Source organism: Nyctereutes procyonoides, unplaced genomic scaffold, assembly GCF_905146905.1.
Source record: "Nyctereutes procyonoides isolate TBG_1078 unplaced genomic scaffold, NYPRO_anot_genome, whole genome shotgun sequence".
NCBI lineage: Eukaryota > Metazoa > Chordata > Mammalia > Carnivora > Canidae > Nyctereutes > Nyctereutes procyonoides.
The window spans coordinates 2428827-2447622 of NW_026575020.1; the positions used below are offsets into that span (position 1 = coordinate 2428827).

An 18796-nucleotide genomic window follows, 5' to 3' on the forward strand; every position below is an offset into this window, starting at 1 on the left:
GGTCCCCCAAGCATACTTATTTTGAATTGTCTTTTTCTAATTTGAAATTTCAGAGTCTTCATGTGTTAGGTAATTGTGAATGCAAGGTAATAGTTAAATGTGGGCTCCCTGCTATTCATTATACCTTTATCCTACAGTGAAAATTTCATGAAGATTAAGTATCTTTGCCTAGCATTAATTGCCTTTTACTTTACTCATTTTTTTCTCCTCCCTGATTTACTCTATGGAGTTTATAGCTACCTCAGATTATTTAAGAATATCATATGGAAAAAAAATGTCATATGGTGGGACACTTGGGTGGCTCAGTGGTTGAGCGTTTGCCTTTGGCTCAGGATGTGACCCCAGATTCCTGGGATCGAGTCCCGCATCGGGCTCCTTGCATGGAGCCTGCTTCTCCTCCCTCTCTGCTTGTGTCTCTGCCTGTCTTCCTGTGTCTTTAAATCTTAAAAAAATAAAAAAATAAATAAATAAAAAGAATGTCGTATGGTAAGGAAAAATTAAATTAAAGCTTGCAAATCTAAATAATTTTGTAGCCCTCAATGAGATTAGCAGGATTAGATTGAAAACACTGATAGAAATCAAGTAGTTGTTTTGTGACCTTTGAACAAAAATATCTTTTCATAGAAAAGTGTTTACTATATATTAAGTTTGAAAAGAGAAAATTTAAAAAAATAAAAAAATAAAAGAGAAAATAAAGCTGTAAAATTACTCTGATCCCAGTGTTTTAAGATTTATTTTTTTACTTTTAAGTAATTTCTACATCCAGTGTGGGTCTTGAACTCACAACCCTGAGATCAAGAGTTGCATGCTCTCTACTGACTGAACCAGCCAGGCACCCCTAACGTCTTAAAAGAGATAACGTATATACATACTCTGAGATAGATTAAAAGGAATTACATGAACTTGTCAACTGTGGTTCTGGAAAGTGGGATGGTTAGGATATGGGTGATTTTATCTATTGTTTTTTTGTTTTTTGTATTTTTCCAAATTTTCTATAGTGAACATTATTACTTTTATTATCTTTAAAAACATCTTAAAGGGGTGCCTGGGTGGCTCAGTCAGTTAAATGTCCAACTATTGCTTTCCACTCAGGTCATGATCTCCTGGGTCTTGGGATTGGTCCATGTCAGGCTCTGAGCTCAATGGGGAGTCTGCTTGATGATTCTCTCCCTCTGCCCCTTCCCCTGTTCTCTCTCTCTCACAAATAAATAAATCTTTAAAAATATATATATATCTTCAGAGTGCCTGGGTGGCTCAGTCGGTTACGCATCTGCTTTTGGCTCGGGTCATGATTTCAAGGTCCTGGGATCGAGCTCTGTGTCAGGCTCTCTGGTCAGTGGGGAGCCTGCTTCTCCTTCTCCCTCTTCCCCTGCCTGTGTGCTTTCTCTCTCTGTGTCAAATAAATAAATAAAATCTTTTTTAAAAATCTTCTTAAAAGGACTAATTTCTATAGAAGTTAGTGCAAGAATATTTCTGTTACTTTATACTACTTAGGTTGCCTTAGTCACTGGGCCTTTCCTGACAGCAAAGAGGGGCTTAGTATAGGCAACTGATGAAATAATGGCTATGCTCTATTTATAATATAGGTATTTCTAATATAGAGTATGGCTAGTACCCAAAGGAGAATCTTGTGACATACTGCAAGGTGGAACAGAAATTATCTTTAGATCACTTTCTGTTCTGGATTGTTGGATGTCCCCAGGGGCCTCACTTTGGGCCCTCACTCCACTTGTAAATCCACCAGTGCATGGATGTGAAGTAGAAATCTTAATTTAAAACAAAGTGTTATGAAATGATAATGAATCCCTTTTGTAAGGGGTCCTGATTTGTGTTTCTCAACACATCTCTTGGTTTCCTTAGAATGCAGTATATTAATGAGAACTGTGACTTTGAACAATTTTTTTTTGTGTGTGTGATCTTTACAGTAATAAGTTCCCCATCAGACAATAGCTGTTTGCTTTATGACTTGTTGGTAAGTTATCCCCAAGGGGTTGAGAAATTCCTGTCTTGAAAAGTCCGGAAAGTCTTTGGTGACTTACTGTTTCATTTTTATTTTTCTTTTCTCTAAAGTTGTAGAAAACAGGATCACACTTACATTCCCTTTATATGCTACCATCTGCTGTCTGCTAACCTAAACTTAGCACTCATCTTTGGAGAGAATTAACCCGGACATTGTGCCCTCAGCCAGCCCCTCTGTGGAATGAATTCACTTCTCTACTGTGCGCACCGAATGGTACTTGGCATTCAAATTGTACAAATCATTTTCTGGGCCCTGCGGTTCAATGAAAGTGGTTATTAAATTACAGGCTTAGCATTATTCTGCAGATAAATACTTTAGTTAGAACTTAAGTGGAGTTCTTTAGATTAATTTGTAATTTGAAAAAACAGAATTGAGATTGTGAAATAAGTAGGCTCTTGTAAAACTTTTTCCAGTAAAACAGTGGCCACAAGCTAGTTGGCAGTGGTTTTCCTAGACAATTTGGCTAGTGATCTCCTAAGGATATGCAGTTCTAATGAAGAGCATTTGGGCTGATTGCCCTGTGACTGCTGTGAGTTAAATATGGTTTATAACTAAGCTGCCTGTAAGGAAGTCATCACTACTTGACTCTGCTCATGTTCTCCTTGAAAATGCTACCTGCTTTTTGGCTTTAATTTGCAATGATTTTTTAAAAAAATATAGGATAGCTATTACGAGATTACCTGAAGTGATTAGACTAAGAAGTAGAGCATAACACCAGTCATTTTTGGTGCTTTAATTTTACAGGAAAAAAAAAACTAGTAACTGGTTGCTGGCTTAAGAAATGACATAGTTGGGACGCCTAGGTGGCTCGGTGGTTGAGCATCTGCCTTTGGCTCAGGGCCTGATCCTGGGGTCCTGGAATCAAGTCCCACATCAGGCTCCCCGCTGGGAGCTGCCTTCTCCCTCTGCCTGTGTCTCTGCCTCTCTCTGTGTGTCTCTCATGAATAAATAAATAAGATATTTTTAAAAAAGAAAAAAAGAAATGGCATAATTATTGTGCTACTTACTATCCCCGTTGTATCATCCCCCCCACTAAAACCAAAACTACAACAAAAAAACCCCTGTGAGTTATGGACTAGAAATGAATTAGATGATTTTCAACAACTTGTAACTTTTTAATGGTTTGAAAATGCAGATATTTGTGTGTGATCCCAGTGTTTCATCTCTAATTGAGCAGGTGTAGTGGGGTGTTGCTTTATGGTTCTAAATAAAGTAGGACTTCAGGGAAGAGATTGTGATGGCTCTACATTTGTATCCAAGATAAGCAATTAAGCAATTAGTCTATTTTTTATTAATTTATAACACTGGACTTTATTATAAAAAGTAGGGGTCTAGGGACTCCTGGCCAGCTCAGTTGGTAGGGCACGTGACTCTTGATCTTGGGGTTGTGGGTTTGAGCCACACATTGCAGTTACAGAGTGTACTTAAAAAAAGTAGGTATCAAAAAAAAAAAGTAGGTATCTATTTCTTTAAATCCTTTATTAGGAGAACCATCGCTTTTTGGTTATATCAGAGAGGCAGTGTCCAATAAAAATAGAAAGTAAGGGACACCTGGGTGGTTCAATGGTTGAGCATCTGCCTTCGGCTGCTCACCGGGATCAAGTCCCACATCAGGCTCCCTGCATGGAGCCTGCTTCTCCCTTTGCCTATGTTTCTGCCTCTTTCTCTGTGTATCTCTCATGAGTAAATAAATAAAATCTTAAAAAAAAAAAGCAAAGCAAGACACATATGTAATGTATTTTCTAGTAGCCACATTAGAAGTAAAAAGAATTGAATGAGATTAATTTTAATAATATATATGTGTGTATATATATACATATATATGTGTATGTGTGTATATATATGAAGAATATATATATATATATATATATATATGAAGATTGTATTTATTTTTTTGACAGAGAGAGAGAGAACAACACAAGGAGAGGGAGCAGCAGGCAGAGGCAGAGGGAAGAGTAGGCTTCCTGTTGAGCAGGGAGCCCGATGCAGGGCTCGGTCCCAGGAGCCTGAGATCCCAACCTGAGCCGAAGGCAGACACTTAACCCACTGAGCCACCCAGGTACCCCTGAATAATATATTTAGTTTAACCCAGTATATCTAAGATACCATTTCAACATTGAGATATTTTACATCCTTTGTTGTTGTTTATACGAAATCTTCAAAATCCAGTGTATACTTCACACTTACAGCATGTCTCAGTTTGAACCAGCCACCTTTCGAGTGCTCAGTGATCACATCTGGCTAGTGACTGTCATACTGAATTATGTAGTTGTAGAGTTTTGGCACTTGTATACAGTAGCATCTACATAAAGTGACATGTTATACAGATTTCTATGCAAATCACATCCTGAGAAACATAAGGCAGATCTTCATACTTGTAGCTTTGAGGCAGATTTTACCTTGGCCCTAATGTGCATGTTGTAAGAGAGTTCTAGTGGCCTTTGATTTCTTGTTGAGAGTAATATACACCATGGTTATACCTTAGCTACTGCTTTCATTCCAGCCAGTTTAGTATACATGTACCACTGCCCAAGCAGCATCTGTCCTGTGGCGGGTTGGTCATGGGGGTAGTGAGGACAGGGGCAACAGCAAAGGTGTGGTAGCTGAAAATGTTTGGGGGTTGCCTAACAGGAAGGCAGACATTGTTTTGGGTTTTTTTTTTTTTAATCTCAAGCGCCACTTCTAATGTTGAAAGATTTACTTTATTTGTGTAAACATTGGTCTGATTGGGGCAAATACCTCATTCTGACAATCTCATTGCTTTGCTTGTTGAACCTTTTCACCAGTGCAATTTAAGCCTGTAAATACCTCAGTTCTGTGCTGTAAATGTAAAGTGCACACTGGATTTAGAGAATTTAGTACCAAAAGAAGAATGAAAAGTACCTCATTAATTTTTGTGCAATTACATGTAGAGGTGCTAACGTTTTAGATATATATATATTTTAATTTGATTTTATTATTATTATTTTTAGTAAGCTCTGTGCCCCATTCAGGGTTTGGACTTGTGACTCAAGATCAAGAATTGTATGCTCATGGGACGCCTAGGTGGCTCAGAGTTGAGTCTGCCTTTGGTTCAGGATGTGATCCCAGAGTCCCGGGATCAAGTCCCACATCGGGCTCCCTGCATGGAGCCTGTTTCTCACTCTGCCTATGTCTCTGCCTCTCTCTGTGTGTGTCTCTCATGAATAAATAAATAAAATATTTAAAAATAAATAATAAATAAATAAATAAATTTACTTGTTTCTTTTTTTTTTTTTTTTAAGATTTTTATTTATTTATGAGAGAGAGAGAGGCAGAGACATAGGCAGAGGGAGAAGCAGGCTCCATGCAGGGAGCCCGATGTGGGACTCGATCCCGGGACTCCAGGATCACAGCCTGGGCCGAAGGCAGATGCCCAACTGCTGAGCCACCCAGGTGTCCCCCTTTTTTTTTGTTTTTTTAATATGACTACTAGAAAATTTAAGATTTCATACGTAGCTTGCATTATATCTGTTGGATAGTGCTGCCTTAGATTGTTCATTATTCAGTGTAAAAGACTACTGGGGGCAGCCCTGGTGGCTCAGCGGTTTAGTGCCGTCTTCACCCCAGGGTGTGATCTTGGAGTCGCAGGATCAAGTCCCACATCGGGTTCCCTACATAGAGCCTGCTTCTCCCTCTGCCCTTGTCTCTGCCTCTCTCTCTCTTTCTCTCTCTCTCTCATGAATAAATAAATCTTTTTTAAAAAAATTAAAAGCGTAAAAGACTACTGGGAAGGTACTGCCTGTGCTTTTCTGAATGTGTGCGTGAGAGTTCTACCAATTGATGGCATCTTTGCAGTAGCAGGTGGGGTATTCTGTGTGTGTCCCCAAAGAAGATGGAGGGAGAACTGCAGTGCAGGCCTCTCGAGTTCTGTACAGAAACCTGATCCTGAACCACATAACTACCATTACGCTTGCTTCTTTAAAAACAGAAGACCTGCTGGGGCACCAGTTTGCCCCATACTTTTTAACGAAAAGAGCAGTTATGAGGGTGCTTCTTTGTGCCTTCTCTGAGAAACAAATCCAAGAACTCTAGATAAGTGTACGTGTTTGTGTGCATTCAGCCTTTCATTAAATGTTCGCACAATCCCAGAGAATCATCTTAGTATACTTTGATCTGTAAATATATTAGTCTTTGGCTATTACTCTAGTTATTTTGGCCACTTCTTAAGACTTCTTAGTCTGTAATGATATTTTTGTGACCTAAGCTATTCAGGAAGAGGGCTAAAGGCGATCAGTTGGGTTGTTTTCTCATACCTGAGCATTTCTCTGGGGTATTTGTGAGCTTGGGGACAACTTGTATGACTGGTATTTAGCCTCTCTCCTTTCTCATCCTCAACTGAGAACTTTTAAAATTTTTATTTATTTATTTATGATAGTCACAGAGAGAGAGAGAGAGAGAGAGAGAGAGAGAGAGAGAGAGAGAGGCAGAAACACAGGCAGAGGGAGAAGCAGGCTCCATGCACTGGGAGCCGGACGTGGGATTCAATCCTGGGTCTCCAGGATCGCGCCCTGGGCCAAAGGCAGGCGCCAAACCGCTGCGCCACCCAGGGATCCCTCAACTGAGAACTTTTAAAGACAAAATTGCTTTTCATTGAGTGAGAGAATCCCAGGAAGGTCTTTGCTTATACTTTTAAACCTATATTCTTAGAGTTAGCTCTGTGTCTTCGCTGAACAGCTACATCCCACATATTGGGTTTAGCGTATGTTTGTTGACTATATCTTCCAGTTAACCCTCTTAAAAAGGGGGATAGGGTAGAAAGAAAGGAGCTGACATCTGTTGAGCATCTGTTGCATGGCACATACTGAGCCGAGATATTTAAAAATATTATCTCAACAGCCATGAGAGGTGGGAATGATGATCTCTGTTTTATAGATGAGGAAGTGGAAATCTGGAAGTTAAGGTATTTTTCAACTTCACACACCTCTGGTAGCTAATGGATTCTGGAACTTGGCAGATGCCATGCTCCCATTGACATCCCAGTGTAGGAGAAACTGTAGTGTGCTTCCAGAGACTATCAATGTGTCTGTGTTGCTGTAAACTGGGAGAAACATATAGGATCCTGTCCAAAGCATCTTGTATCCCTAATCACAGACCTGATGCCTGTGTTGGGTAGATGGGGTGTTTCTAGATTGTTTACTCACACTAGTGCTTGCAGTGACCATATGAACATTTTGGTTTACGGTTGGGACCCCTGATTTCCACAGGATGGCCCAATGGAATCAGCTACAGCAACTCGACACACGGTACTTAGAGCAGCTTCATCAGCTGTACAGCGACAGCTTCCCAATGGAGCTACGGCAGTTTCTGGCCCCGTGGATCGAGAGTCAAGATTGGTAAGTCCTTCCTGAGAAATTCCCCAAAGTGTCAAGTTTTGATTTGAGTCAAGAAACATAACCTATTCTAGCTTAACTCTGTCCTATTTCATAAAAAAACTGATGGGTACAGGTGATGGGATGAAAGAGATCAGGAGATAAAGAGGTACTCTCAGTCTTGCAAAAGCATTTTATCCATTAGAAGTGTGTGTGGGCAACTGTCTCTTGGCACCTTGAAGCAGCCTGCCTGGGGTAGCTGTTTTGAAGGCTGATTTGAATCTCATTTCCTTGCTGAGGTCCTCTGTGTGTTCTGACACTCCAGGGATGCACTACAAATATTTTTTGCTTCAGTGAGAGTTCTCTCATGGGTGGAAATTGGGACCATAATTCTGATTCCCCTTTAATTAAAGGAATGAGACACAGAGTAAGAGAAATAAACTCATTCTTAGAGAAGATAATGGCTCAGAATTCCAACAACTATTTCCTTTTTTTTTTTTTTTTTGAGAGAGAGCTCCAGGAAAGGGCAGAGGGAGAGAGAGAATCTTATTTGTTTTATTTATTTGTTTTAAAGATTTTATTTATTTATTTGAGATAGAGATAGCAGGAGAACAGGGGTAGGGAAGAGGGAGAAGCAGGCTCGTTGCTGAACAGGGAGCCTGATGTGGGGCTCGATCCTAGGCCCTGAGATCATGACCTGAGCTGAAGGCAGATGCTCAACCAATTGAGCCACCCAAGTGCCCCGAGAAACATAATTTTAAGCAGGCTCCATGCCCAGTGCAGAAGTGACACGGGGCTTCATCTCACAACCCTGAGGTCATGACCTGAGCCAAAACCAAGAGTCAGCTGCTTAACAGACTGAGCCACCCAGGTGTCCCTTTTTTTTTTTTTTTCATTTTGATATGTTCAGATCCATCTATTAATTTTCATTTAATTCAGGCCTATGACCTAGTTTTTTCTAGAATTTGGTGAGGGCCCAGGGAGGTGAGTCAGAGATGATGGAGATGGGCCACCCCAGCCTGAGATTGCTTATTTGCTACTAATAATCTGGCTGTGGAGCTGAGAAAGCAAACTAGCATATCTGTTCACTTCGCTCTAATATCTTATAAGTATATAAGATATTACTCTTATAATAAACTAATATCTTTTAAGTATAGACTATGACAGTGGCTTGTAGTATCTGATTATAATTGTTAATAATCATTAAATGACATATCTTGTTGCTGAGCAAGGTGAATCTAAAGTGATGAGTGAGTTAAAGCATCAGGTTTGTCTTGTTTTCTTCGCTCCTTGATGGTGATTTCTGTGCATGCATGTGTGCGCATGTGTGTGCATGCGAGTGTATGTAGGTTTCAGAATCATTCTGTATCCTTCTTTCTTTTCCCAGGGCATATGCAGCCAGCAAAGAATCACATGCTACTTTGGTGTTTCATAATCTCTTGGGTGAGATTGACCAGCAGTACAGCCGTTTCCTACAGGAGTCAAATGTTCTCTATCAGCACAATCTGCGAAGAATCAAGCAGTTCCTTCAGGTGTGATAAGAAACTGACCCTGCAGAGTAGGATGTTAGCTTCTGTCCAGGAAGTATTTCTCTTCTCATGAGCCTGGGTAATGAGATTCTATCTTGTACTTTAAGTCAAAGGAGAAATTATTAGCCCTTTCTCAAACCTCTGTGTACCCTCCCTTGAGCATCATTATCTGAAATCCAATTCTTTTGTCCGTTGACGTCATCATATAATTGTTAACGGTAATCGTATTACATTAGCATGTTAATAACAAGATTAGAACTAGTGGTTTCATAGGAAGATGACCTAATTTTTTTTTTTTTTTAGTGGGGGGATGTGGGCAGAGAGAATTTTCACCAGGCTCCATGCCCAGCAGAACCCAGTGCGGGGCTCAATCCCATGATCTTGAGATCATGACCTAACTCAAAGTCAAGAGTCAGATGCCCAACTAACTGAGCCACCCAAACGCCCCAGATGACTTATTTTTCAATATTAAATGTTTGACTATAATTGGACACCCACGGACAAGGTCTGTCACCTCCATGTAAGACCACGATAGCATATTGTCCAAAGACTCAGACTAATGTACTTTTTGTCACAGAAGTACATCTCATTGTGACGGTCTTTTTTCTGTTCTTCCTTCATCTCCCACTGGTGCCAGCCAGGTTCTGAGGCCCTTGTTTTATTATTTCATATAGTAGATGTAATCTTTTGGGTCCACATCTTCTTAGTTTACTGCTACTTTTCATTTTCTCTCTCCTACTTATAGAGCAGATATCTGGAGAAGCCAATGGAGATTGCCCGAATTGTGGCCCGGTGCTTGTGGGAAGAGTCCCGCCTGCTACAGACTGCAGCCACTGCAGCTCAGGTGAGACATGGGAAGAAACAAAGTACTATTGAATATGTGCTTTTCTTCTTGTGCACAAAGATGTGCTTGCTCTTACACAGTCATTAGGATGGACACTGACTTCCATGGTAGAAGTGGATGTACTGGGGGGTTTTCTTTTAAACAATGAAAAGAATTTATTTTTTTTCTTGAGTACATAATGTACTCTTCTTTAAAAAAATTAAAACTTGGGGATCCCTGGGTGGCTCAGTGGTTTGGCGCCTGCCTTTGGCCCAGGGTGCGATCCTGGAGTCCCGGGATCGAGTCCCGCATCGGGCTCCCGGCATGGAGCCTGCTTCTCCTTCCTCCTGTGTCTCTGCCTCTCTCTCTCTCTATGTCTATCATAAATAAATAAATCTTGGGATCCCTGGGTGGCGCAGCGGTTTGGCGCCTGTCTTTGGCCCGGGGCGCGATCCTGGAGACCCGGGATCGAATCCCACATCTGGCTCCCGGTGCATGGAGCCTGCTTCTCCCTCTGCCTGTGTCTCTGCCTCTCTCTCTCTCTCTCTGTGACTATCATAAGTAAATAAAAAATAAATAAATAAAAATAAAATAAAATAAAATGTTTAAAAAAAATAAATCTTTAAAAAAATTAAAACTTGACACAATACAATAGTACAAGGAATTAAAACTTGACACAATACAATAGTACAAGGAAGAAAATTTTACAAAAATCTAAGATGTCATTCCCTCTCTTTATTTTTTTTTTAAAGATTTTATTTATTGGGATCCCTGGGTGGCGCAGCGGTTTGGCGCCTGCCTTTGGCCCAGGGCGCGATCCTGGAGACCCTGGATCGAATCCCATATCGGGCTCCCAGTGCATGGAGCCTGCTTCTCCCTCTGCCTGTGTCTCTGCCTTTCTCTGTCTCTATGAATAAATAAATAAAATATTTTTTTTTAATTTTTTTTTAATTTTTTTTAATTTTATTTTATGATAGTCACAGAGAGAGAGAGAGAGGCAGAGACACAGGCAGAGGGAGAAGCAGGCTCCATGCAGAGAGCCCGACATGGGACTCGATCCAGGGCCTCCAGGATCACGCCCTGGGCTACAGGCGGCGCCAAACTGCTGCACCACTGGGGCTGCCCCATTCCCTCTCTTTATTATCTCTTCCCAGTAAACCAACATTAATAGTCTAGTGTATATCCTTTCATGCCTTTCTCCAGCCTCATATAAACTACAGAAGACACACACACACACCCCATTTATTTATTTATGTATTTATTTATTTATTTATAGATTTATTTATTTATGATAGACATAGAGAGAGAGAAAGGCAGAGACACAGGAGGAGGGAGAAGCAGGCTCCGTGCCGGGAACCCGACGCGGTACTCGATCCCAGGACTCCAGGACCACGCCCTGGGCCAAAGGCAGGCGCTAAACCGCTGAGCCATCCAGGGATCCCTCACCCCATATTTAAATGAATTTAATACTCTGCATCTGGCTTTTTTCATTTAATATTATATCCTATAAATCCTTTAGTGTCAAGTTGTATAAAGTTAACTCATTTTCTTTATTTGTTGCATAATATTCTGTGGTGTAGATTTGCTGTAATTTATGCAATTTCCCCCTCTTTGATAGACATTTGCTCCATTCTAGTTTTTCTTTTCCATTATAAAAATTACTACAGTGTCTCTCTTTACAACTTTACATATTTGTGCTTTGACTTCTCTATGATAGATTTTCAGGCATGGAATTGCTAGGTCAAAGAGTTTATGTATTTTAATTTTATAAGTCTAGATTCCTTTCCCCAACTGTAACAGTTCACATTTGCCCCAGTGAGGTACGATAATGTACTCTTCTTAGGTGTATAGCCTTGGAGATGGTTTGGGATTAAATCATTCAGGTTCATATGCATTTCTCTTTTGTGGTTAACTTTGAGAGTATGCTCACTAGAGCTAGAGATACAATTAGTTTAGGGAATAGAGATAACATGACACTAACCGGCCCATTGAAGAACAGTTCCATGCTACTGGTCTTCTCACTTATGTTGATATATGAGAGACATGTCTATCTAGTATATTAATATATTATCTGTCTAGATATATTATCTATATAGAACATTTAGAATATCTAATATATCTATAATATCTGATCTATTATGTGTGTATGTGTGTATATATCATATGTGTTACGTGAGTTTTGACCTTTGCTTTTGAGGTGGTTGTGGTCTGGCATAAAGAGAAAAATCAAACAACTTCATAATGCAATAAAACACAAAATTAACATATACTAAAAAAATACTAAATAAATAAATCGATGACCATAAAAAATATATTGAAAAAAAGACTTTTAAAAAATGAACACTCCCTATCCCACCTAAAAAGCCAATAGGCCTGATGGTTTCAAAAGTTTTGTTTTAACAACTTTTGTGGTATAGATAGTTCTATTATCATTTAAACTCTTTAAAGTATAAAAAGACAAGAGGTATTTCCAGCTTATTTTATGAGGTTGGAATAATCCTAATATAAAAGCCTAAAAAAGAAAAAAAAAGCCTAAAAAAGAAGTGTAAGTAAAGAAAATGGTTAGGCTTTTGGTATCTTTTTTAGTGTACCAAGCATGGCTTATATTTTTGGAATGCAAGGATGGCTCAACATTAGGATCAGGAATTTTATTAATGTAATTCATTAAATTAGTAAGTTAAAGAAGAAAAAACATATTTTTTGTTAGACAACAAAACTTAGTGCCCATTCTAGATGAAAAAAATTTCTTAACACAGTAAATAATATTTGTCAGGACCTTCTGAATACAATAAAGAATCTTGTCAGAAACCAAATGGAACAGAATGCACAATGGTGAAACACTAAATACTAAAGTATTTTCATTAAAAACAGATACAAGGGGCGCCTGGGTGGTTCAGTCAGTTAAGTGTGCAACTCTTGGTTTCTGCTAGGATCATGATCTCATGGGTCGAGAGATTGAGCCCAGTATTGGGCTCCCCACTCCATGGGAAGTCTGCTCGAGAATTCTCTCCCTCTGCCCCTCTTACCCCACTCTCTGTCTCTCTCTCTCTCAAATAATTTTTTTTAAGATTTTATTTATTTATTCATGACAGACACAGAGAGAGAGAGAGAGAGAGAGAGAGAGGCAGACACAGGCAGAGGGAGAAGCAGGCTCCATGCAGGGAACCCAACACGGGCCTTGATCCTGGATCTCCAGGATCATGCCCCCAGGCTGAAGGCAGGCACTAAACCACTGAGCCACCGGGGCTGCCCTCAAATAAATAAATCTTTAAAAAAAAAAAAAAAAAACAGTTACAAAATTGAGGATGCCTCCTACAATTGATATTTTTATGAAGGATGCAACTAATACAGTAAAACAGAAAAAGGAATTGGGTTTAAATATTGGAAAGCTAGAGACAAAATTGTCATTATAGATAGATAGGTCTTCCTATAAGATCCAAGAGAAATTAAAAAAAAAAAACTATTGACACTAAGAAGAGTTCAGAAAGACGATTGCATTCAAGATAAATATTTTAAGAATCTTATGTAGTTCTCTTATATAAGAGCAACAATAACCTGTTAGAAAATGTCAGGGAAGAAAAGATCTGATTCATAATAGTAAAAACACTTGTATGCAATATGCATATATTATTGGTATGTATGATAAAATGTCTGGAATGTTTTATACCTGATTCATCACAGTGGTTGGTTATAGGAGACTTTTTTTACTTTTTCTAAGTGGGTTTTCTTTTCTTTTTTTTTTTTTTAATTTTTATTTATTTTATGATAGTCACAGAGAGAGAGAGAGAGAGAGAGAAAGAAAGAGGCAGAGACACAGGCAGAGGGAGAAGCAGGCTCCATGCACCGGGAGCCCGATGTGGGATTCGATCCCGGGTCTCCAGGATCGCGCCCTGGGCCAAAAGCAGGCGCCAAACCGCTGTGCCACCCGGGGATCCCCGGGTTTTATTTTCTTTACTATAATCAGAGACTTTTTTTTCTTCCCCACCCCACTTAAAAAAATTTTTTTTATAAAATACACATAACATAAAATTTACCATCTGAGCCTTTTTAAAAAGCTTTTCTTTATTTGAGAGAGAGAGAGGGAGAGAGAGCATGAGTGGGGGAGGGGAAGAGGGAGAGGGAGAAGTGAACAGGAACCTGATGCAGGGCTGGATCCCAAGACCCTGAGATCATGACTAGAGCTGCAGGCAGATGCTTATCTACCTGAACCACCGAGTCGCCCCTATCTGAACCGTTTTTAAGTGTACAGGACAGTAGTGTTGAGTTCACTTACGTTGTTCTACAATTCCTCTCCAGGACTCTTTTCATCTGACAAAACTAAAATCTATACCCATTAAACAACAGTTCTTTGTTCCCCTCTCACTGCAACCCCTGGCCACCACCACTCTACTTTCTATCTCTGTGAATTTGGGACCTCATAGAAGTAGACTCATACACAGTTTCTATTTTTGTGCCTGGCTTCCTTCACTTTTACCATAATTCCTTACAGTTCATCCTTGTTGTAAATGAGTTGGAATTTCCTTCCTTTCAAAGGCTGAATAATACTCCACAGTATATAGACCACGTTTTGTTTATCCATTCATCTGTTGAGGGACACATGGGTGGTGTCCACCTTTTGGCTGTTGTAAATAATGCTGCTGTGAACATAAGAGTACTTTTTTTTTCTCTGACATAACAAAGATGTAGCCAGAACATAGAAGAAAGGACATGTAAGCCTAACTGAGGGAGTCAGGGCAGGTATCACAGAGAAAGAGAGATTGTGTTTGAGCTAAGACTTAAGGCTGATTACATGTATACCCAGCTGATGAGGAGAGAACACTCCAGGCAGAGAGAAGATCATGGTCAGACATGGAGACATTAACACATTTATTCTTGGGAAGGGTTGTGGAAAAATTCAGCATCTGGTTGGATAAGGAAAGGTCAAGGGCCATATTGTGAACACCTTTAGGTAGTCGTGCCCATCGACTGGGCTTTGGAAAAGCGGTTTACCACAAGGGTTTGGGGGCCAGACTGCCTAGGTTTGAGCCTCATAGCTTTGCCACTTGCTGTGTAAACCTCAGGCAGTGGGAATGTTCCTCCATTGGGAATGATTATAGTACCTACTTCCTAGAACTAAATGAATTCATGCCTGTAAAATGCTTAGAACAGTACCTGACACATACATGTGAAGTAAACGGCAACTGCCCTTAGCTGCTGCTGTCATAGTCACTATCACCCGCATCATCAATGTCACCAAGACTGTAAGAAATGAAAACCCGCTGAAGAACTTTAAGTAGAGTGTTGATGTGCTCAGATATGGGCAAGGGGGGAACAGATAACACTACTGTTGGAGGCACTGGAAACCAGGAGGTTATCAAAGAGTGCTCACCCATGCATGGGTTTTGGAGTTTTCTGTCATGGAGAACCTTTATATTTTCATCCTGTCCCATAAGATAAAAATATTCGATTTGAGCCAATGTGGGTACAGGCTCTAACTTTGTCATAAGAGGCAGAGGAGAGTAGATGCCCTACGGATGTTCCCAATCTTATAGATACAGGGTTGGCAAACAGTACCGATGGCCCAAATCCAGCTTGTTATGCCTGTTTTTGTAAATGAAATTTTGGGGAATACAGCCACACCCATTTAGCGATACGTTGTCTATGGTTGCTTTTATGCTGCGATGACAGGGCTTATGAGTATTTACAGCAGAGACTGTATGACCCACAAAGCCAAAAATATTTACCATCTGACCTCTGCAGGAAAAATTTTCAGCCCTTGATCTAGAACTATGAATTGAATATTTGCAGCCTCAGCCTAGGCCTTGCTGTTATTTTCTCTGTTTACATCATCTGGCATATTCTTAAGTATCTTATGAGTAGAGCACCAGAGAGGAAGATGAGTAGATGTGATCCCTACTAACCAGGGCTCTCGGTCTAGTTGGGATGATAGATATACAAACAGTCAAAGTGAGAGAAACATAGAGGAAGATGTGAGTAATTTTGCCTACGGAAGTTGAGTACTGTTTTACAGGAGAGCAAATAGTTGCATTGGGTTTGATTGAAGGTGAATGAGTTTAGGGGTGCTTGGGCAGAAGCGCATGCCAAGCTGAGCGGACAGCTCCTGAGGAGGTAGAGTGTGAAAAACATGCTGTGTGTGTGGGAAGACTGAGTAGTTTGGGATAACTGCAACACAGGGAGGGAAGGCTTCACTTGTCATCAGATTGTGTGAAGCATCTGTCTGTGCTGGGTTGAAATGGATATACCTGGAAGCAGCGGGGAGCCAATAGTGTTTTATAAGGGTACTAGAGTCAGGCTTCCGTGGGTAGTATTTAACCACCTCTGTTCCCCTTTACGTACAGTGCCAATTTAGAAATAGACCTGGCAGTCAAAAACAGACCAAAGTCTGAGTTGTATTGTTGTTGGTAAAAAAAAAAACTGGAAAACACGATTTGGGCTGGCAACCCTTGGGAATCTCTGATGCCTGCCCCTATATTAGATCTTGGGGTGCAGAGATTTGGTTTGCAAAGCCATCCATATTGGAGCTTCAAAGACCAGAGACTAATACTTACTGAACACAGAGCACTAGGTCTCTAGAACTGCTTCTAGAAACCAGGCGCTCACTTCTGCCCTGAGTGTACCCTAGGAAGGCAGAGGTGGAGGAGAAGTACCAGCTAAAGTGCTGGGTTCTTCGAAGATCTGTGAGTGCAGAGTCTTTCTCCTAATCAGATGAGTCACTCCCCCTCTGAAGAGAATAAATAGGAGAGGAGGTTGCCTTCTCTAAACTTCTCAGGGAAGTTTGTGTTCTGTGGACTTGGTTGGGGACAATTGGAAAGGGGGAGAATGGGTCCCTGTAGAACTGGCATGTTTGGATCTATTTTGGTGACTCCTGGTATCAGTGTAGAAACCAGATTGGAAATGAGGATTAGAGGCAAAAAGGTTAATAGTTGGTGCTGAAGCTGAGCCGGGGCACTAGAGATCTGTTTGTGTGATTACAGAGCACAGAGCCAGAAGGATTTGGTGATTCAGTGTGAAGTCTGTCTCTGAGACAGAATTTCTAGTTTGGAAAACCGGGCCTATGATGTCTTTCCTGGACTCTCAATTCTGTTCCAGTGGTTGATACCTAAGTCCTATACCAACATACACTGTCTTGATTACTATAGCTTTTTTTTTTTTTAAGATTTATTTATTTGAGAGAGCATGCACTCAAGCAGGTGGAGGGGCAGAGGGTGAGGGAGAGAATCTCCAGCAGACTCCCCACTGAGCACAGAGCCTGATGTACCTTGATCCCACAACTCCGAGATAAGACTTGAGCCGAAATCAAGAGTTGGCCACCTAACCGACTGAGCCACCCAGGCTCCCCTATGTGGTCTTTTTTGGGGGCTCAAGTATCTTATTACTCTTTATTTTTAAGTTTTTATTGATTTATTCATTTTAAGTAATCTTTGTACCCAGCATGGGGCTCGAACTTACAACCCTGAGGTGAAGGCCTGCATGCTCCTTCAACTAAGGCAGCCACATGCCCAGATATCCTATTATTTTGACAAAGTTTACCATGTTCACATTTCATGTGCTATTTGACCTTTTCAAGGTACCAGCCTCCCCTTCTCCTCTGAGGTATTTTCTCTTAATCTGCCATTTCACCTCTGGGACAGTGGCTTTTTTATTATGCCACAGAAATGTGTTGGACACCACCTACACTAAATAGGCATCCGAGATCTGCAGTCATAATTATTCTGAAAATTTAAAAAGATTTTATTTATTCGGGAGAAAAAGAGAGAGAGAGCGAGCATGAGTAGGAGGAGCGGCAAAGGCAGCAGGAGAGGGAGAAGCAGGCCTCCCGCTGAGCAGGAAGTCTGATGTGGGGCTTGATCCCAGGATCCCAGGATCATGATCTGAGCCAAATGCAGGCGCTTAAACAACTGAACCACCCAGATGTCCCTATTTTTCTGAATGTTTTTAACATACTTAGCCTAGAATGAGGTTTTTGAAGGTAGGGACCATGTCTTAGCTCAACATGTGGTCTCCTAGTGCAACACAGAGTGGCTTTCTAGAATGGCTTAAGGTTAAAAAGGCAAGACCAGAGGCAAGGTGTCGGGAGAGCCTCTGTGGCATCACCCTGACATTGCCCGGCACACTACCTCTGTTTCCCTTCCTCCCCCAGTGGCAGCCACACCACAGCCAAAGAGGAAGGGCAGTGGGTGGGATGGCGACTGGACAGAGGGGGAGAGTATTTTTCTCCCTTTATTTCCTACATTCTCATGTGTGCTGATTCCCTTCTCTGGCAGCAAGGGGGCCAGGCCAGTCACCCCACAGCCGCCGTGGTGACGGAGAAGCAACAGATGCTGGAGCAGCATCTTCAAGATGTTCGGAAGCGAGTACAGGTGAAGCAAGTCGTGGGCAGGAAGCCTTTCCTTGGGGACATTGCCTGTGGGTCCTGCGTGTGTCTTTTTTTGAGGTTTTGGCTCCATTTTAATTCTCAGAAACTTTCTTTTCCCTCTTCCCAGGAAAATCTTTTTCACTTCTGCTTTTTTGTTTTGTTTTCTTTTCTTTTGCTTTGGTTTGTTTTGTGTCTTTGTTTGAAACAGGATCTAGAACAGAAAATGAAAGTGGTCGAGAATCTCCAGGATGACTTTGATTTCAACTACAAAACCCTCAAGAGTCAAGGAGGCAAGTGAATAATATTGGAGACATTAAAATCCACTGTAGAAAGTGAGCCTGTTCCCTGAGTTTCAGGACTTACCGGATCTGGCATCTGTTTAGACATGGTGCTGGGGGTGGAGGTGACACACGGGGGTATGGGGGTTGGGTGGGGTGGGGGGTGACTACTAGCGCTTCAGGGAGCACCATGGTTAAGGATACAAGTATTCCATCAGGCCAAGGAGGTTTTCCTTCGTCCACAGACATGCAGGATCTGAATGGAAACAACCAGTCGGTGACCAGACAGAAGATGCAGCAGTTGGAGCAGATGCTCACTGCACTGGACCAGATGCGGCGGGTAAGAGCACTGTTACCGCCCCTCCCCCTTTGTGCCCCCCCCCCAACCTGTATGGCATCTTGTGGCAGAACTTGCCTGGTTTCTAACAAATTCCTTCTCTGGAATTGACTAGAGTGTGGT

General features: G+C 41.1%; 1 protein-coding gene across 4 annotated transcripts in view; it reads left to right on the forward strand.

The window, feature by feature from the left end:
- Nucleotides 1-18796, forward strand: part of STAT3 (signal transducer and activator of transcription 3) — a 74746-nt gene that overhangs the window by 34110 nt on the left and 21840 nt on the right. For all 4 annotated transcript variants that reach the window (XM_055320255.1, XM_055320275.1, XM_055320265.1 and 1 more), the window contains exons 2-7: nucleotides 7246-7374; nucleotides 8738-8882; nucleotides 9625-9723; nucleotides 17967-18062; nucleotides 18267-18348; nucleotides 18582-18676. In XM_055320255.1, the coding sequence (XP_055176230.1) occupies nucleotides 7247-7374; nucleotides 8738-8882; nucleotides 9625-9723; nucleotides 17967-18062; nucleotides 18267-18348; nucleotides 18582-18676 (645 nt within the window). In that variant the 5' untranslated portion in view covers nucleotide 7246. The remainder of the gene's footprint in view (nucleotides 1-7245; nucleotides 7375-8737; nucleotides 8883-9624; nucleotides 9724-17966; nucleotides 18063-18266; nucleotides 18349-18581; nucleotides 18677-18796) is intronic.